This window comes from Vombatus ursinus, unplaced genomic scaffold (genome assembly GCF_900497805.2).
Source record: "Vombatus ursinus unplaced genomic scaffold, bare-nosed wombat genome assembly UNPS02013931.1, whole genome shotgun sequence".
Lineage (NCBI taxonomy): Eukaryota > Metazoa > Chordata > Mammalia > Diprotodontia > Vombatidae > Vombatus > Vombatus ursinus.
Genome location: NW_020953709.1, coordinates 934,709 through 953,454, shown reverse-complemented (window position 1 = coordinate 953,454; position 18,746 = coordinate 934,709). Strand labels below are relative to the sequence as shown.

General features: G+C 50.9%; 1 protein-coding gene across 5 annotated transcripts in view; it reads right to left on the bottom strand.

Annotated features, from left to right (window-relative positions):
* Positions 1–11,002: 11,002 nt before the first annotated feature.
* The window catches only part of RAB3IL1 (RAB3A interacting protein like 1), a 53,670-nt gene continuing 45,926 nt past the window's right edge, over positions 11,003–18,746 (bottom strand). For all 5 annotated transcript variants that reach the window (XM_027858801.1, XM_027858798.1, XM_027858797.1 and 2 more), the window contains 3 exons: positions 18,032–18,131; positions 17,307–17,373; positions 11,003–13,376 (listed from right to left, as the gene is read on the bottom strand). In XM_027858801.1, coding sequence (XP_027714602.1) covers positions 13,294–13,376; positions 17,307–17,373; positions 18,032–18,131 — 250 coding nt within the window. In that variant the 3' untranslated portion in view covers positions 11,003–13,293. The remainder of the gene's footprint in view (positions 13,377–17,306; positions 17,374–18,031; positions 18,132–18,746) is intronic.

The window sequence follows — 18,746 nt, the reverse complement described above, 5'->3', positions numbered from 1 at the left end:
GACCCGATGGGTTAGTCCTGAGTCCTCAGCCAGCCCTTCTTTCTGGCCTCCCAGGGCCCAGGCCTCAGGTCCCTCCCCTTCCCAGACAGAGTGGCTGCAGCCAATGCCTCCATTACGGCTGGGGAAGTGGCGCCAGGTCCCCGAGATGGGGGGAGGGGCAGGGCAGGACCGTGTATGGCCCGGAGCCAGGATCTGCCCCCGGGGCAGGCACCATCCAAGCGAGGGGCCGCTGCTGATCTCTACCATGTCACATTTGCTGGAGATGTTACAGGAAAACCAGGAGGCAGAGGGAGACATCGGCCCTCAACCTCTTATCTCTGGGGTAGCAGGCAGACCAGGAGTCCTGCTGGTCCCGACTGATGTGCTGCTTCAGTCTGGCTGGCACCCCAAGGGCCACCAATAAACAGCGTTTTTCTGATGCCTCCAAGTTTTCAAAGCCCTTCCCCTATGCCTTCTCATTCGGCTTTCACAGCAACCCTATGCGGTAGGTGCCATCTTATCACCATTTCACAGACAACGAAGCAGTTAAGTGACTTTCTCAGGATCCCACAGCTCGTAAGGGTCTAGGGCAGGATTAGAATTCAGACCTTCAGACTCCATGTCAAGGTCTCCACTGGGCCACCTGAGGACAAGCACAGAAAGATGTGCAGAGAATAAGAAGTGGAGAGAAACTTAGACACTCCCTACCCCAGAAACAACGCCTCCCTCTCAGGGTCGTTGTTAAAGGTCCCTCGCTCAGGTGTGGTTGTTAAAGGACGGTGTTGTTCAGTCCTTTCAATCGTATCTGACTCTTTGTGATCCCATTTGGTGTTTTCTTGGCAAAAATACTGGAGTAGTTTTCCATACCCTTTTCCAGCTCATTTTACAGATGAGGAAACTGAGCCAAAGTAAGTGACTTGCCCAGGATCACACAGCTAGTAAGTGTCTAAGTCCAGATTTGAACTGAGACGTGCCTAACTTCAGGCAGGGCGCTCTATCTGCTTTGCCACCCAGTTGCCCTGAGTTCAAATTCTGCCTCTGGTGATTAATACTTATGTGACCTTGGACAAATACCTTTCCCTCTCTCAGCCTCAGTTTCTTCATCTGTAAAATGAGTCCCTGAGCTAGTGATTACAAAGCACGTTCAGGTTTTCAAGGGCTTACGTTATCTCACCTGATGAGACAGAAGGACAGAGAGATGGAACCAGAGACAAGAAGGAGGAGGGAGCATTGATCCCAGAACATGGAGCCCCCATCAGGGACCAAGGCCAGGCCATGGGCTATGACATTCCAGGATTCTTAGGAGAATCCCCATCCTACAAAGGAAGTCCCTCTGGGTCTTTCCCAGGAAGGCTACCCAAGTCTCCTGGCTTCCAGGAATGGTCCTGGCCCAGGTATGTCCACTGAGTCTCAGGAAAGGGACCGTGGTTCTTTGGAAGAGGGAGGCAGAAAACCAGCTGCCCCTTGGAGGCTTGTGAATGGAGGAAGGGAGCCAGCCTCCCTGAGGCCCCTTTTGCGGAGGGCTGGGCTGGAGACTGGGGGGACCTCACCCGTGAGCTCCCTCATGCCCCCCAGCAGGTCAACTGAGGTTTCAGCATGGGCAGGAAGTGGTAAGACAGATGGGCTTGGAGTCAGAGGAGCTTACGCTCAAAGGAGCATTGATTTAGAGCTGGAAGGGAAACCCCCAACCCCTGACTTTACAAAGAAGGGACCTGAGGCCCAGAGGAGAGACCTGCTCATGGTCACAGTGTCTGAGGTGGCATTGCCTCCATGTCCAGTGACCCATCCATCATAGAATACCACCCCTGGATCTAGGTTCAAGTCTCAGCTCCACCAATTTACTCAGCCTTGTGACTGTGAGCAAGTCATTTCCCATGGCCTGAATTTCCTCATCTAAAATGAGGCTAAAAATGTTTTCCCTCCTTCCCTTTGGGATTATTTGGAGAAGCTAAGGATAAACAATTAAGTTCACACGCCTTGTAATCACATAATGCTCCACAGACATGAGCCATGAGGAGCCACAGCCATTAGGGCTGTGGACTGAGAGTTGGAAGCCCCTCCCCCCAGGACGTCTGCTCTGACCCCTTCGTTTTCTTTCTTTTTTTTTTTTCTTTGTGTTGGGGCAATTGGGGTTAAGTGACTTGCCCAGGGTCACACAACTAGTGTCAAGTGTCTGAGGCCACATTTGAACTCAGGTCCTCCTGACTACAGGGCCGGTGCTCTACCTACTATCTAGCCATCTAGCTGCCCCCCCTAGTTTTCTAGGGGAGGAAACTGAGCCCAAGACAGCTGAACTGGTAGACTTTCTATGTAAGGAGTATGTGGAAGAGTTGGGATTTGAACCCAGGGCCTGTGATGACAAACCCAGCCAGTCCTCTTTGCACTGCACCAGTATTAACCCCTAGAGGCTGAAGCAGGCAGTGCAGTAGAGTCAGAAAGATCTGAGTTCCAATTCCAACTTGGATGCTTGCTAGCTTTGTGACCCTGGGTGAGTCATTTCAGTTTCTTCATCGATAAAACAAGGGAGTTGGACCTAATGGTGTCTACAGTTCCATCCAGTTCTAGATCAGCAATCCTATGAATGCTGTGATTCATAATATTTTCAAGGATCAATAATTACATTAATTAAGGAAGGGGAATAGTCCTTCCACTGGTGCAGATAGCAGCCCCTCGCTATATAGTCGATTGTCTTTAAAGGTTATAGGGGTCTGGACTCAGAGCCTTTCCTGCTTGGTAGGACCTGTTGAGACCCGCACCACCACCTACCTACACATACATACAGCCTTCTGGGATAGGGGTCACCTCCCCCACAGGATGAGGCCATAGGGAAAGCCTTGGGGGTGGAGTGGGAGAATATTATGGTTGTTGTTGTTTATGCTAATAATAACAGGAAAGATGGACGGTAGCCAGACAGCTGCTGTGAGCTCCCATGCTGACTCTGACACAGATGAGGGTGTGAAGAGAAAGAGGCTCTTACCTTGGGGTCCACAGATCCCCCGGCACATCTGGGAGCTTGGATGGAAAAGCAAAATTACTTTTATTCTCATAAACCTCTAACTGAAATGGAGCATTTCCTTCAATTAGGAAAAAAAAAAGCCCCGATAAGGGATATGTGGGGTTCCCCAGGCTGTGAGAGAAGGGGTCCATGGGGTTCCCCAGATTGTCTAAGAAGGGGTATGTGGGGTTCCCTGGGCTGTCAGAGAAGGGGTCCATAGGCACAAGTTCCCTGTACCCCTCAAGTATACACATATATATATATACATCTATATCATATTAATAACAATTAGTAATGAGTGCTTCCTGCCAGAGCAGGGCTGGCAGAGGGGAAGGCAAGCTGGTGAGGTTCCTGACCCTCTTCGTTGTCCCCAGACAACCACCAAGTTTGGGGTACTGTGACTCCGGCTGTCTCCCTCTGCGGAACTGGGGGGCAGAGGCCTAGGCAAGAATAAAAGGAGTGTCTGCCAGTCAAAAGGAGGCTCTTTGTGGAAGTGCCTCCCACCCTGGCTGGCTTGGAGCGCAGGCTAAGGCCAAGACTGAGCCCCTATCAGTCAGCAAGCATTTATAAGGTAATGTCCTAGTGTGGACAGAGCCCAGGGCTGGGGCGCTGCTTGGGGCAAAGATGAAAGACAGAAGGCAGTTTATGGATTTGTTTCTTTTCTTCTCTCTGCAGAGATTAGAGCAGAAGCTGGCACCGCCTGTACAGGTCTCGCCAAGGTTCCAAGTGCACCCTAACTCTGGACAACAGTGAGGTAGTGTGTGTGAGTGTGTGAGAGTGTGATATGTGTGTGTGTGAGAGTGCTTGAGGACTCAAGTATCTACTCACCACTCTCTGGCTCTCTCTGACTCCTTCTGTCTCCCTAGGGGAGAATTCAAGGCAGGTGGCATCTCCCCAAAAGGACCTGGATGCGGGTGGCCTTTGGCCTTCGGAGGAGGGGAGGGAAGCAGCCTGGTGCCACTGCGGAGGGGCCCTGCACTGGGAGTCAGACGGCCTGCCTTTGGGCTGGAATCTCAGCCTTCTGTTTACTCCCTGTGTGGCCTTAGCCCTGTGACTTCCACTTTCCAACCCTCAGTTTCCTCGCTTATAAAACGAGAGGTATGGACTAGATGCGATCCCCTCTCCCTCTGGCACGTCTGTCATCCTTAGAGGGAGTCCCTGGAAGCCCAGGTTTGGGCTGTAGGAGTCTATGAGCTTTCAGGCTCCCCTTCCCCCCAGCTCAAGATGGTGGCATGGATTGCTTACAAGGTCATAGATTCAGAGGTCACCTAATCCAGCCCCCTTGTTTGGCAGATGAAGAAACGGCATCCCCAAGAGGGGAAATGACTTAGCCAAAGTCATAAAATTAGCAAATGGCACAGCCAGGATTCAAACCCAGACCCTCTGAGGACGAAGCTGGTGGTCTCCCTGGGCCGCACTGGCCCTCCAGTCAGGGAGGCCCCTGGGATGGGAGCTGGCAATGAACCAGAAGGGAGGCCTGTTCTCTTCCTCCCTTATCGCCCCTGGCTCCTCCGTGGAGGGGTCACTCCCTGCACCTGGAATTTGAAATGCACACACTTCACTGCTGAGAGGCGGGCATCTGGCAGCCCCTGTGGGCACCCAAGGCCTAGGGCTCACTCCTCCTTCTGTACGGCAGGGTGTGGTTCAGGAGTGTGGGAGAACACACTCACCCCAAGAGCAGAGGGGAAGGAGGCTCAGCCAGGCCCAGGTGTCTTCAGCCCCAGAAAGGACAGAGGTCAGCCCATCTCCCCCCACCCCCCTCCCCATTCTGGGGAAAACTCTTCCCTTCCCCCCATACTCTCCGCTGGCAGAGATGGTCAGTCACAGCCGGTTAATTCAGAAGGCTCTTTAGGGAAGAGCACAAAGCACATCAGAAAATGAGGATGTCAGAGCTCGAGGGGATCCTAGAATAGAGAAGGTCAGAACTGGGAGGGACCTTAAAGCGTTAGTCATTAATCCAACTCTTTAATTGACAGAGAGGGAAATAAGGTGCTATGCTGATATCTCTGGGTTATGACCCCAGCTGGTGCTATTGCACTTGTGGGGTAGGTCCCCGAAGGCAGAGGCTGCCTTAGGGTGTGAGGGTGATCCTATGGGTCTGCACTTTGGCTCATGAACCCCCACCGGCGTGTTTCCTTTAGCAATTTGCCAGTACATTCAATTGCGGCAGCAAAAGGCATTTATTGTAACAATAAAGTAAAATGATAGCTATAAAGCGTCCCCTGTAAGCCTCAGGTGAATTCTCTGTCATAGTAGCACACATTGTCTGGGGGAAGGGTAAGCTCAAATTTAAGGTCTGATGATAGTGAGGCACACATGTGGCAAGAGCAGCTCATAACTCCTATTACTGCGGGCCTGGAAGTCCTCACAAAGCTCTCCTTAGCTGTCTCGTCTCTGCTGGGTTTGGTGCTCAACCAGGTTCCCACGGTCTTCTCCTCTCTGCAGGCTGACTATCCATCACTAGGGCTGGTTCTCTCTGGGTTCCATAGCCAACTCTCTTCTCTGGGTCCCATTCCCTGAAGCTGCTTCCTCCCTCAAGTGATTGCCTTTCTGTAACTGGGTCTGTCTAGAGAACGTGTTTTCCCTCCCAGTTATGCCTTGAGCTCTCTAACTGCTGAATGTCGAGTTCTCTTGGGCAAGTGATTGCTTGACACCATGGCCAGTGTGGGGTGGGGAAGAGAGAGACAGAGACAGAGACAGAGACAGAGAGAGAGGAGAGGAGAGAAGAGAGAGAGAGAGAGAGAGAGGAGAGAAGAGAGAGAGAGAGAGAGAGTGAGAGAGAGAAAGAATATGCACTATCCCCAACCCTGGTAACCTGCATATGTCCCTCGGGATTCTGCCATACTTTTGATATTGGGGCCCAGTGCCTGGCAGCCCAGATTCATTTAACCACTTAACAATGGCCAAATCTTGCAATGGATTACTCACTTTGGAGAAATAGCAAGAACAAACTGAAAACATTTCCTCCAGCACCTGAGGTGGGTGGGGATACCTTCTCCTAATCCACCTCTGTCTCTGGGGATGGTTAAAGGTCGACTTAGCTCAGTTTCTACATGCACCGGTCCTGACATGTTCACATCCAAAGGCACCCTCATCACTATTGCCTCTCACCAGATCCTCCTCCCACCTACCACTGGGGAAACTGGGCTGGCAAAGGTCATTCCCTACTCCTCAGGACATCACTTCTGCACTGACTGCACACCTGAATTTTGGCCCACCGAGATGCTAAGGCACCCTCCAGATCTTCCAAGTTCCCAAGGTCATAGACTCTATTCCCTTCAGCAGCAGCTGTGAGCCAAGGCGTTTTCTGACCTGCCTTAATGATCATTTTATTCTTCAAAAGATGGAGGAACTTATATCCTGGGTCTGATTTACTCAAGAAGGAATGATGTCCTTGAGAGTAAGGGACCACTTTATACTAGAACTTGTAGGAAAGGACAGAAGAGCTGGGTATAGTCTGACATGCACATTAGATTTCATGGGGCAGCTAGCTGGGCTTGGAGTCAGGAAGACTCATCTTCCTGAGTTCAAATCCAGCCTCAGACACTCACTAGCTGTGTGACCCTGGGCAAGTCACTTCACCCTGTCTGCCTCGGTTTCCTCATCTGTCAAATGAGATGGAGAAAGAAATGGCAAACCCTCCAGTATCTCTGCCAAGAAAACCCCATTTGAAAGGAGAGTTTCTCTGGCTACCAATGTCCCTAAGTAGATACTCTGTGTGTCTGCTTGGGTCACATACATTGCCTGTTTCTTTCTTTAGATATGTACTCCTCCCAATGGCAATGTGATTCCCCAAGGTACAGCACCAATATGGAGGGGACCTATCACTTAATTGGCTGCAGGGTTTGATGTCTTTTGTTTCAGTCTGTGTCCCATCCTTTCTAGCTGGTTTAGTAAAAGTATACACACCTATAGAGTCTTAGAAGTTATGAGTTTGACTAAGTACTGAACACAGGGTGCTTTGAATCTGGGGTAGCTACAAATATAAAGTCACACACTCGGGTTCAAACAATCAATTTCACAAGCATGCAATGCGGGAGATGAGAATAGGCATCTGAAAAAAACACTGTGGGTCATCATGGCTTGCAAGTTCAATGTGAGTCAGCAATGCAATATGGCGGCGAGCTTAGGTTTCATAAATAACTCAGACACTATGGATATGAGATAATGCATGTTAGCACTTTACAAGCTTGTATAAATGCTAGGTGTTGTTATTGTTAGAATTACTATGATAATTGCACAGCGCTTTAAGGCTTACAATGCACTTTACATGCATTGTTTTGTTACATCCTCAGAACAACACTGCTATTCTTATCATTCCCATTTTACAGATGTGGAGAGTGACCCAGTAGAGGTGAAGTGACTTATAACAGTGTCTGAGTTAAGATTTGAACTCAGGTCTTCCTGACTCCATGTCCAGTTCTCTATCCACTGAGAGGAATCATGTCCACAGCTAGGGAGGTGATTATTTCTGTAATCTGTCCTGTTAGACCAAATCAAGAAAACTGGGTTCTGTTCTAGATGTTACATTTTAAGTAGGGCATTGGACAGCATTCAGAGGAAAGCAACCAGGATCAGGAAGGGCTCCTTAATTATTCCATAAAAAGATCAATTGAAAAAACTTGGAACACTTAGCCTGGAGAAAAGAAGACTCACATATTCAAAGGGCTGTACACTCTGAACACTGTAAATCTTTGAAATCCAGGCTTCACCAGGGCCCCCTGAGTAGGTCCTCTCATCCATCTGAGGACTAGCCTGCCTAGCTTCAGAGAAACCCATTGATTGAAGCTCATTGGGCGGTTAGGTGACTCTGTGGATAGAGTGCTGGGCCTGGAGCCAGGAAGACTTTTCTTTGTAAGTTCAAATCTGGCCTTAGACACTTACTGGCTGCGTGACCCTGGACAAGTCACTTAACCCGGTTTGCCTCAGTTCCTCATCTGTAAAATAAGCTGAAGAAGGAAATGACAAATCTCTCCAGTATCTCTGCTGAGAAAACCTCACATGGGGTCATGGGGAGCTGGACACAACTGAAAAACAACTGGACTAAAGGGCATGGGAGTTTAGGGGTCACAGTAACTCACAAGAGCCTTGCTCTACCAGGCCATGAACACGGCTTCTATATCAATGGAGGAGGGGGCCCCCATCAGATGAAATTAAAAGTCTTGACGTGTCAAATGGTTGGCATTCCTGATATCATCCCTGATTTCTGATATCACGAAGAGACTGTTAGACTGCTGTCCAGGCAGCAGCATTAGCACCAGCAGCAGCAGTAAGCAGCAGCACCTCATTCTGTGGCTCATTGGTTTACAAAGAGCTTTTCTCACAGTCACCCTGGGCAGTGGGCCATGCAAGTGTTATTATAAAACCCATCTTACAGATGAGGGAAGCGGGTTTCAGGGAGGGGGATTGGCTTGCCCGTCGTCACACAGCTGACAGGTGTCAGAGCCAGGATCTGACCTGGGGTCTCCAGAGAGTGACACCGTAGCATAGTTGGTGGACTGCATACCTGGGTTTTCTGAGGACCAGCTTAGCTAAGTGCAGAGAGCCTCAGAGTGGCACGAAATTTTTGGTCACAACTCATGAGGATGACATGTAAAGTGACGAGGGGTTGCAATCTGCATCAGTGGACCTGTGGGAAAACCCACAACAAGCAAGTTACAGCGGTGAAGTGATAACGTAATGATAATAATGTCCTCTTCCGTAGCGATCTTTGAGGCAAGCAGAGAATACTTTTAGGAATCTTCACTACCTTGTAGAAATGCCCAGGCATAGCCCAAAGGGTCTGGCAAACTTAAGCCCCTTTCCTCTCCTCTAGAAAGAGGGGCAGACTCCCTGAGCGAGACCCAAACCCTCCTTTTCCTGCAACCTCCTTGCCCCGCCAAAGCAGTAAGGATCTCTGCTGCAATCTCGGTGATTCCCCGGACCAAAACTTCCTTCCCTCACCACCACTCCCCGATATGTGTTACAGGCCCTACAGAATGTAAGCTCCTTAAGGACAGGCACCGTCTTTGTGTCGCTACTTCCTGGCGTCCTATATGCATTTAATAAATGCTTGCTAAAAAACTAAAGGTAGCAACATGAATGCTATGGAAGTGTTTTGCATGATTAAACATGTATAACCTGTATCGAGATGCTTGCCTTCTCAATGAGGGAGGGTGGGGAAGGAGGGAGGAAGGGAGAAAACTTGGAACCCAAAGTTCTAAAATCAAATGTTAAAAATTATTTTCACATGCAACTGGGAAATAAAATATATGGGCAACGGGGTATAGAAATCTATCCTGCACTACAGGAAAATAGAAGGGGAAGGGGATAAGAGAAGGGGAGTGATAGAAGGGAGGGCAGATTAGGGGAAGGGGCATTCGGAATGCGTGATGTCTTGAGGTGGGGGAGGGACGAAATGGGGAGAAAATTTGGAAACCGAAGTCAACAGAAAAAAATGCTTGTTGCTTGACTAGATGCAGTCTGGGCTCCCTTTTACCCCTATAGCCTACTGCTCTCTTGGGTCTAGATTCAGGGAGGCTTAATGGGGATGGGCCTTGGCCTTGATAACAAGCATGGGACAACTGGGGTTCTGGGGATAGCCAGCCACCTGGTCTTCCTGATGCATTTGCTGTTTCGGGGCAGCCTACCCTCAATGAGAGAACAGGAAGCAATGCTAATATTGGAGACAGGGATAGGAAATGGACCTGTGATTTCACTGATACAGGGAACTTCCGGGTGAGGAAATTTCCTTCACCAGCTCTGGTCGGCCCCCTTCTCTGCGACTTAGAATCCTCTTGGTTACTCCAGGCACTAGCAGTAAGTCAGGGTCAGGAAGCCTAAACTGGCTCCAGGGCCAAAGTTCTGTCTACTTTACAGCAGCTGCCCCTTATACTAATAAAAGAGAGATAACAGCTCACATTTCTGTGTATCTTTGGAAACGCCCTTTGCGCTGAGTTACCTTACTTGAGGAAGTGGGTGCTGGTTATTTTCCCCATTTTACAGATGAGGAAGCTCGGGCTCAGAGGAGCTCATTGATTTGGCCAGGTTCACACAACCAGTAAGTCTCAGAGGCAGGATTTAAACCTAGGTCTTTGTGCCTCCAGAAGGTTGGCTCCAAACCACGTGAACAACACATCAGACACTCACACAATCAGCTTGTGTTGAATACCTTTGTTGGACGAGGTAAAGGAGAGCTGAGCCCCGTTGGGGCAGGCACTGTTTTTGCCTTTGCTCAGTGCCTGGCTATACAGTAGGCACTTAATAAATACTTTTTGAGTTGACTTGACTCTTTGCTCTTTGAGACCTAACCCAAGCTCTTTGATTGTTGGGGAAAGAGTCCGTAGAGGGATACTGATGTGTTCAAGGTCATCCAGAAAATCAGTGGGAGATGTGGCCCTGCCTACCCCCTATACTGTGGGCAGCCCCCGTGGCAGAGTTTTCTGTGTCCCAGGAGGAGATAATGGCAAAGCGCCAAAGGGAAAGCATAGAACAATGGCGTTACCACCTTGTTCAACTTAATACGTCATTTTAAAAAAGCCCTACATTAACCCAAGTTCAAAACTCATCTCCCTGCTTTTTCTTCTTTACACATTGACTTTTGTTGATTGAATTCACAACAGAACATAAAGATGTCGCAGACCCATCCCACGGTGGAACAGAGGAAAAGAACTTGGGAGATAGAGCATTAAGACTCCAAGCCAACCTGAGAGCGGCAAAGGCTGGACTGGCCTTTGGAGGCCATCTGGCCCAACCCCCTCCTTTTAAAGAGGAGGAATCTGTGGGCCAGACAGGTGACTTGGCCAAGGTCACAGAGCTGGTAAACAGAGCCAGGATTTGAACCCAAGTCTATCTTGGTTTAGGGTCCAGTGCTCTTCCTCTGTACTTTCCATACTGTGGGTCCTGAGCAGACCTCATTTCCTGCCAGAGAGGTCTGGAAGATTCTCTGGGCTCTGGTTCAATCCTCTGCCCAATCCTTCAGCCAAGGGGGGTGAAGAGGATACAGTTTGTTCCTTGATTCTCAGACTGTCTGCAAGAAACTCCTCAATCTTGACCAATAAATCCTTCCTTTATTAAATAGAGATTTTGTTACATTTCATTTTTTAAAAATGAAACTAGAAGTGAGCCAGCAGGAGGTCTGTGTCCAGAATAGCCCCAGATCACAGGCCAGGAGAGAGAAGTCCCTTGGGGGGAAGGGTCCCTTCAGAGGATCACTAGAATATAGCCATTCCCTCCCTCCAGGGACTCATGACTCCCCACCCTAAAGCTGCCTGGCGGCCTGCCCACCCCTCACCACCATCCAGGCCCATCCCCTAAAGGGGAGGGCAGAGTCTCCCCTCACAGGCTGGTGCCAGGGACATGGGACAGGCTACATCCCTAGCCCTTCTGTATCTGAGGAAGCATCCATTATCCTAGAGGAAAGAGCTCTCAGCCCAGGTCCTGGGGAAAGGCACTCCAGAAGCAAGAAATGGGCCTCCCTCCCCCACCCTGCCTCCTCCCGGGTTGGCAGGGCCTCCTGAACAGACTGGGACAGGTGGGAAACCTCTCAGCTCAAGCTATATGGGACCAACTGCCCCTAGTGGGGTGTGTGTGATGGTGGGGGCAGGGAATTACAGGAATAGGAGACAGTACTGACGCTGGGAGATTATACAGGAAACGCATTTCATCTTCAGAACAGGTGGCCACCCTATCTCCCGGCGGGGGGGGGGGGGGGTTTGAGGGTAGGAGGCCCAGGGTGTGGGCCGGCTGGAGGCAGGGCCCCTGCAAGGGGCTTTTAGGGGAGGCTCAGTCCAACGAGGGGCCCGTTGGTGGGCCACTAGCCAACCTCTTCTGGCTCTCACAGCAAACCTCTCACTAGACTGCCCCCCAAGCCTTTCAGCTGACTTCAACTCATTCCCTGATGGATGCCAAGCTCCTTGAAACTTCTCAGGGGAAGGAGGTGTCCCATTTAAAGGTAAAACACTGGAGCCGGCTTATGGGAAAGGTCTTCTTCCCTTCCCCTCACCCCCACTCCAAGGGGCACACACACTCAGCTCGGCTTGGCCCTTCTGTGTCCGACAAGCCTGGCCAATGGTGTATCTGTAATTCCCAGCTTGGAATGATTGTCATTCAGGAAGCAGCAGACGGGGATGGCATTCCAATTTAGGACATGTCCCATGACAGCCAGGAAAGAGAAAAGCTTTCTGGGGGGGAGGGGCGATTATTAACCCTTGACTGGCAAGTCTTTCTGGCTGAGATCTGGGCTGCCCATAAAGCCCTATGAAGGTGTGATAGAGGTCACAAGGTTCACTAATGGGCAGAGGGGACACAAGACCCTCTTGTCTTAAAGGAAGAATCACCCCCTTGGGGGGGGAGGGGCGGCCGGCATTCCAAACACCACCAGGGGCTGGTTGTCTTCTGCCCGAGATTTCCACATGCCTTGGGGGCAGCCCTGAGGGGCAGGTCCCTGACACAAGGGATCCCAGGGTCGGCCAAGGGGATGAAGGCCTGGGGTAGGGGGTGGGTACTTCCCTCCCAGGCTGCGCTCCCCAACCGAGGGTGAAATGTTTGGAGAAGTTTCCCCAAGGGACAAATAAAGTTTTGGGATGAACAGGGCCAAGAAGCCTGGATCAGGGAACAGCTTCCCTGGCTGAAGGGACAGGAACACACCACAAGGGGGCACTGCTCCCCACTGGCCAGTAGACCAGAATGATACTTGCCAGTCCTGGTCATTGCCCAAAGTCACTACAGTGGGGGTGGGGTGGGGAGTGGAGAGGTGATGGGCAACTAAGAGGGGCCTTGATGTCCTGCTTTTTTTTGTGGGGGTGGGGTAGGGCAGGGCACAAGGTCCCTGGCTACTTTCCTGAGCTCAAACACAAGACCCTCTCTATCACTTTTTCCTTTGGTGGAGGAAGGCTGGTGGTGGAGGTGGGCCAGGGGCTGGACACCTCTTCTCTCTGGAAGACTAGAGATGCCCTCCACCCCAGCATCTCCCCACGGGCCACACAAGTCTGCAGCCTTTGTTCTTGTTGATCAGATTTTTTTTTTCTTCTTTTGGAAAATTCACTGCATCGGTTGGTGGAAGCGGCAGAGAGCCCGGTAACTGGCTCCTGGAAGAGCCTGGGCCTTGGAGGCCAAAATCCAGCCTGAAGGGATCCGCTCCTCTCTGCGCCCCCTCCTTCCTGCAGGGTTTTCTCCAGGGCCTCCTTGCTGGTGGCAGTCCTCTGTGGTGAAACCTTCAGAGGACAGAGACCCATCCATCATGTCCTTCTGCCTCAATCAGAGCAGCCCCCAGCCCAGCGGCCCTCTCCCACAACTGCGTGTCCATCTGTCTCCCTGGAGCTGTGACCTCAGCCTTGGCACTAAACCTCATTCGGGTAGAAGCCCAGCTTGGCCAGGGACATCTCCTTCCGGAGCCTCATTATCTCCCAGAAGATCAATTCCACTAGAAGACAGAAAGAAGAGCCCGAGTCAGGCTTTGACTAGGACAGCCCAAAGCACCTTCCCCAATTCTGTCCCCCCCCCAAAAAAATCTCTCCTTCCATTATGCTCAGAACAGATGTGACAGCTCAGAGACCTATAAAAGGCTAAGGCTTATTACTAAGTGGTTCCATCAGAGACCTGTGAGGGAGTGCAAAAAGTCTGTCCTATCCCCAGAGCACAGATGAGGAAACTGAGGCTCACAGAAAGGGAAGTCACTGACCCAGGGGCATTCTGAAAAACTAGTAAATATTAGGGTCATTTGATCAGTATCTCCAGGGACACAATTCAGATCAACATAGGGCTAGGACTGGGCTTGGAGACCCACCCACCAGCCACCCACCTCCCTTATAGATGGGGAAACTGTGACTCAAAGAGATTAAGAGCCAGTTCAAGTTGGGAGGCAGTCTGGCCCAATGGAATAAGCCCTGGCTCCGGAGTCAGAAGCCCTGGGTTCAAATCCTGCCTGTGGGGTTTCCAATCTGTGTGACCACTTCCCAGAGCCTTACTTTCTCTTCTGTAAAATGAAGCAGTTGGTCTCTGATGATCTCTCTACTTGTAGAGAGAGGATTCCATCAGAAGTAGGATTCAAACCCAGCTCTTCTGACTCTCAGACTAGCACTCATTCGACTACACCTGGCTGCCATGTTCTCTGAATGTCCATAGCAAAGTCTGACTAAGATTACTTTTCTGCTTACATATCATACTTCCTAATGGTCCCCCACCACTCTGTAGGATGTGAGCTCTTTGGAAGCAAGGGACTGTTTTGGCATCATGGATTAATCATTTTGGTATCATGGGATTCATGGTATCCCCAGCACCAAGCCCAGGATCGGGCATGTGTACATGTGTGTGTCCAGACCTGTGATTTCATCATTGTAAGGAATCCTGGTGTGGAAAGCTCCTCCTACCATGCAGACTGGCGTCTCGACTGGACTACAGACTGGAGTCTCGACTGGACCTTACAGTCTTAGAGACTACGGCCCTGAAAGGGTCACCTAGATGGCATATGTGTCCAAGATAGGGCTTGAATTTAATCCTTCCTGATATATCAAGGTTGACCATTTATTCACTTAACTATTCACTACATGTTAGGTCATTTGACCTGCTTCACTATCTTGCATTTAGTAACCACTTATGAAATATTTGCTGATTTTATTTGGGCCTCACTTCTCCAATCTGTAAAATGGGAGACCTGGACCAGATGGTTTCTCTGAGGTTCCATCAGATCTATTTGATGCTATGGTTTAAAATGATTTTTAATTTTTGTGTCCCCAGAACCTTTCTCACTAACCAATCTATAGCAAGCCCTTTCTAAATGCGCCGACTGAATTCTAGCCTCCTGCAGCAGCCAGCTTCGAGTGCCTACTGTGTGGGCCACTGGGGGAGTCATGCAGGCCACCGAAATATCCAAAGTGGTCCCTTGGCATCTTAGCTGGAGAGCTCCCCATCAAGTTGGAGAGATCAGCACCACCAGAACTACTTGGCCCTCAGGTCCCTGCTTTGGGGCTTATGGGACCAGAGAGGACTTGAAGGATGGGGAAGCCTGGAAGGGCCACTATGAGAGGGAAGGCCCTCCAGGAGAGGAGGGAAGCATTAGGAAAGGCCCAGAGATGGGAATCAGCCTAGCCCTGCTCAGAGGACAGTGAGGAATCTGGTTGGACTGGAGGGGAGGTTTCATGTGTGGGAGGAGAGAGAGTTTGGAGGGCCTCAAACACTAGACTCAGGAGCATAGGCATCCAGGAGACCCTGGGGCCACCTGAGTGGAAGTGGGACAAGATGATAAAATCTGTGTGCTAACAATGATTATATTAATTCTAATGATGACAGTAGCTGACATTTCTGTAGCACTTTAGGGCCTAAAAGCACTCATTTAATGCTCATGACAATCGTTAAAGTGAGTAATATTTCTTATTACCATTTTTTAAACCCAGCTTGCACTTTCCTTCACATAGGGAGCACCCCAAAAAGGACCTTCTCCTACCAATGCAGGTGGGTACCTTCCCTGCACTTCTGGCTTTTTAGAAGGTTTCCTGGGGGCACTGAGAAATTAAGGGACATGCCTGGGGTCACCCACATAGGACAGGTCAAAGGCAGAACTCTGAGGCTGGCTCTTGCTGCCTCTCTACCCCCATCTTACAGATGAGAAAACTGAGGCTCAGAGAGGCTAGTGATTAGCCCAGGATCACAGAGCTAGCATGGGTCAGAAGCGGGGTTTGAATTCAAGTCCTCTTCACTTCAAGGCCAGCTGTCTTTTTTCTATGTAACACTTAGCAGATTGGCCCAGTATTGTTTTATTTGTACAAATCTCATCTCCAAAACTTGTCAGACCCAGAAGGGCAGGGTCTGTACCAGATGGTCTGGCACAGAGCTGAGCTTGCAGGCCAGTTGACAGTGAGGAGCCAAGTTGGGGATCCCAGAGAGTGCCCCCAATTTCCCTTAGCCTCAGTTTCCTCCAAAGTAAAATGAGAGGTAGGTTAGATGATGTGCTGTCCAAGGTCTCTCCCTGCCCGGATGATTTTAATGTCTATAAGCAAGACTTATGGGTTTGGGTCTTGGTATGGTCCCCTATCAAGCTCCCATGCTCCCTGGGCCTTGGGGTCTGGTCTCCCAAATGGAAAGTATACTCTCTCTCCCTCCAGCTCCGCAGGATTGTAACTCTTTGCTGCCAGATCTTTTCCATAGCCACAGAGAAGACAGTCAGTGGGTTTTCTCCCTGTGTTCTCCCTCCTACCAGGGATGCCCTCCCTCTTTTCTCCTTCCCCCCTCACAGAATCCTTCAAAGCTTGTCTCGGCTGCCTCTCCTACAGGAGGTCTGGGCTGGTCACAGTTGACATGCTCTCCTTCTTAAAATGACTTTGTGTCCACGATGTAACCCTTTGCCTGCATCTATGTTTCCATCCTTTGGGGATAGGGAAAGCCACCTGAGAGAAGCCTGTAGTTGTCTTGGTCCGGGAAGTGGAATTCCCAGCACCAAGGACAGTGCCTGGCACAAAGGAAGGGTGTGCACAGCCTGGATCTGCGCCATCCCTGGGGGCACTCCCACTTAGGAAATGCCTTCCCCTAGGGCAGCAAGCAGAGCACAGTCTAAGGTGTGGGGGACTTGCCCGGGGTCAGTATAAACAGCAGGATTTCAACCCAAGCCTTCATGACCATTTACTCTTCCTCGCTGCCTTCAGAGTAGGCACTGAGTTAGCGAGTAGTACTGAATGTCTGCTGAATTCAACTGAACCTCCCAGAGAGGCAGGCAATGTACATGTTATTGCTTCTGTTTCACAGGTGAGCAAACTGAGGCTCTGAGAAGCTGACCTTATCTGCGTGGGGCATCACTGGTGAACAGAAAGATCATCAGGAATCAGGAGCCCCGATAGATGACCTCGGTCAAGTCACTTGGGGGCAGGGCAGGGCAATGGAAAGAACACCAGGTTTAGATTCACTGAACCTGGGTTCAAATCCTGGCTCTTCTATTGGCTACCTGTGTGACCTTGGACAAGTCACTTTTTCTCTGGGCTTTAGCATCCTCATCTGCAGTGGACTGGACGATGATGATGATGATGATGATGATGATGATGATGATGATGATGATAGGTAGCATTTATATAGCACCTACTATGTGCCAGCTACTCTGCTAAGCACTTTACAGATGGAATCTCATTTGATAAATAACTTAGACCACGCCTTAGGTCTTTTCCAGCACTAAATCTGAACCCCTCTCTGGGCCTCAGTTTCCTCATCTATAAAATAAAAGCACTGCCTGTCCCCTAAACTGGGAAGGTAGGGGGAGAAAGACTATGGTATTGACTGGACCCAAGGGCAGGACGCATGAGCTCAGCCTGCTGCGAGCTGGCCACCAGGGGGCAAGCCTGTCCACTCCCCAACCAGCCCCGCCTCTTACCGTCCTGCCGCACCAGGCCCTGCTGGATGTAGCGAATGTAGGTGAAAAAGTTACAGACAGCCGTGATCTGTAGGGAGGCAGAAGAGAGAGGGGATGCATGTGAGGGCGGGTCCCCTCAGGCTCTGGGAGACTCCCATCGTGGCAGAAAATGGTGACCCCATGGCAACCAGGGTCCCCTCCAGCCCTCTACCCACAGCTTTGGTTCTGCACAATAAAGACAATACATAGCTGCCATTTGCACACAGGCCTGGGCTGGCTCATCTCCACTGGCCAGGCCCTTGCCAGAGGCAGGCATTCCCAATGCCCACAGTCCCAATGACCCACAGTGAGGCAGCCATGGCCTATGATCCCAGGTCCTTTGTTCTGAGCAATAAAGACAATGCATAGCTGCCATTTGTATACAGACCTGGGCTGGCTCCATCCCCACTGACCAGGCCCTCCTCAGAGGTAGGCACCAGCTGCCTAGGGTCCCACTGACCCACAGGAGCCAGGAAAAGTGGCCTCCAGGCCTGGCTGTGACACTAACTTGCTTCGTGACCCTGGACAAGGATATCTCTGGGCCTCAATGTCCCCACCTGTGAAATCTAGATGGAGTCTACTCTCCCTTCTAGCTCAGACCTTCAGTGTTCTGACATTCTCTTTCTGGGCCCAGTGTCCTAAGCTGGGCCTTGAACAGCAGCCAACCAGGACGACAGCCCCGGGGCCCGGGTAGCCAGAGGACTCACCCTGGCCCTGCAGGACGGAGAGATGTAGTAATAATTCTCAGAATCTCCCAGCCTGATGCGGTGTCGGCAAGTCCGAGACAAGCCGCTGAGAGCGCACTTCCTGGGGGAGACAAGGCAGGGAGACGTCAGGGAGGGGTCGACTCTGGAGGAGAGGAAGAATGGGGGCGGGGCGGGAGAGGGAAGAGCCAATGGGGTGCGGGGGGGGGGGGGGGGGAAAGGCTGGCTGAGAGGTGCCTCCACCTGGGAGGCTCCGGCAAGGACTGCGGCCCCGTGGAAATCCATCGGCTAAGGCTTTGTCCATGCAAGTCCCTGCAGACCCCACAATTTGCTAACAGACTGGGGGAAAAGGGGAGGGGGGACCGGACATCACAAGTGAGGATGTTAGCTTTTACTAGGCTGAGAGAGAGAGTGCAGCAGAGCCCTGAGCCCTCAGGCCCGGCCTCTGACTCCTCTGCTCTCCTCTCTTCAGCGTGGAAACACCCACCCACACATGTAGGTACACAAACACATCAAAGAGGAAGGAAGGCTGTAAATCCGGTGAATCCAGGCGACAATATCTCAGCCTCCAGCCCGGGGAACATCCCCACTGTCTCCTCTTAGCCCAGGGCCTCCTACTCTGCCTTTCTTTCTATATAGCTGGGTAGATAGGCAGACAGACAGACAGGCAGACACACACACACACACACACACACACACACACACACACACACACACA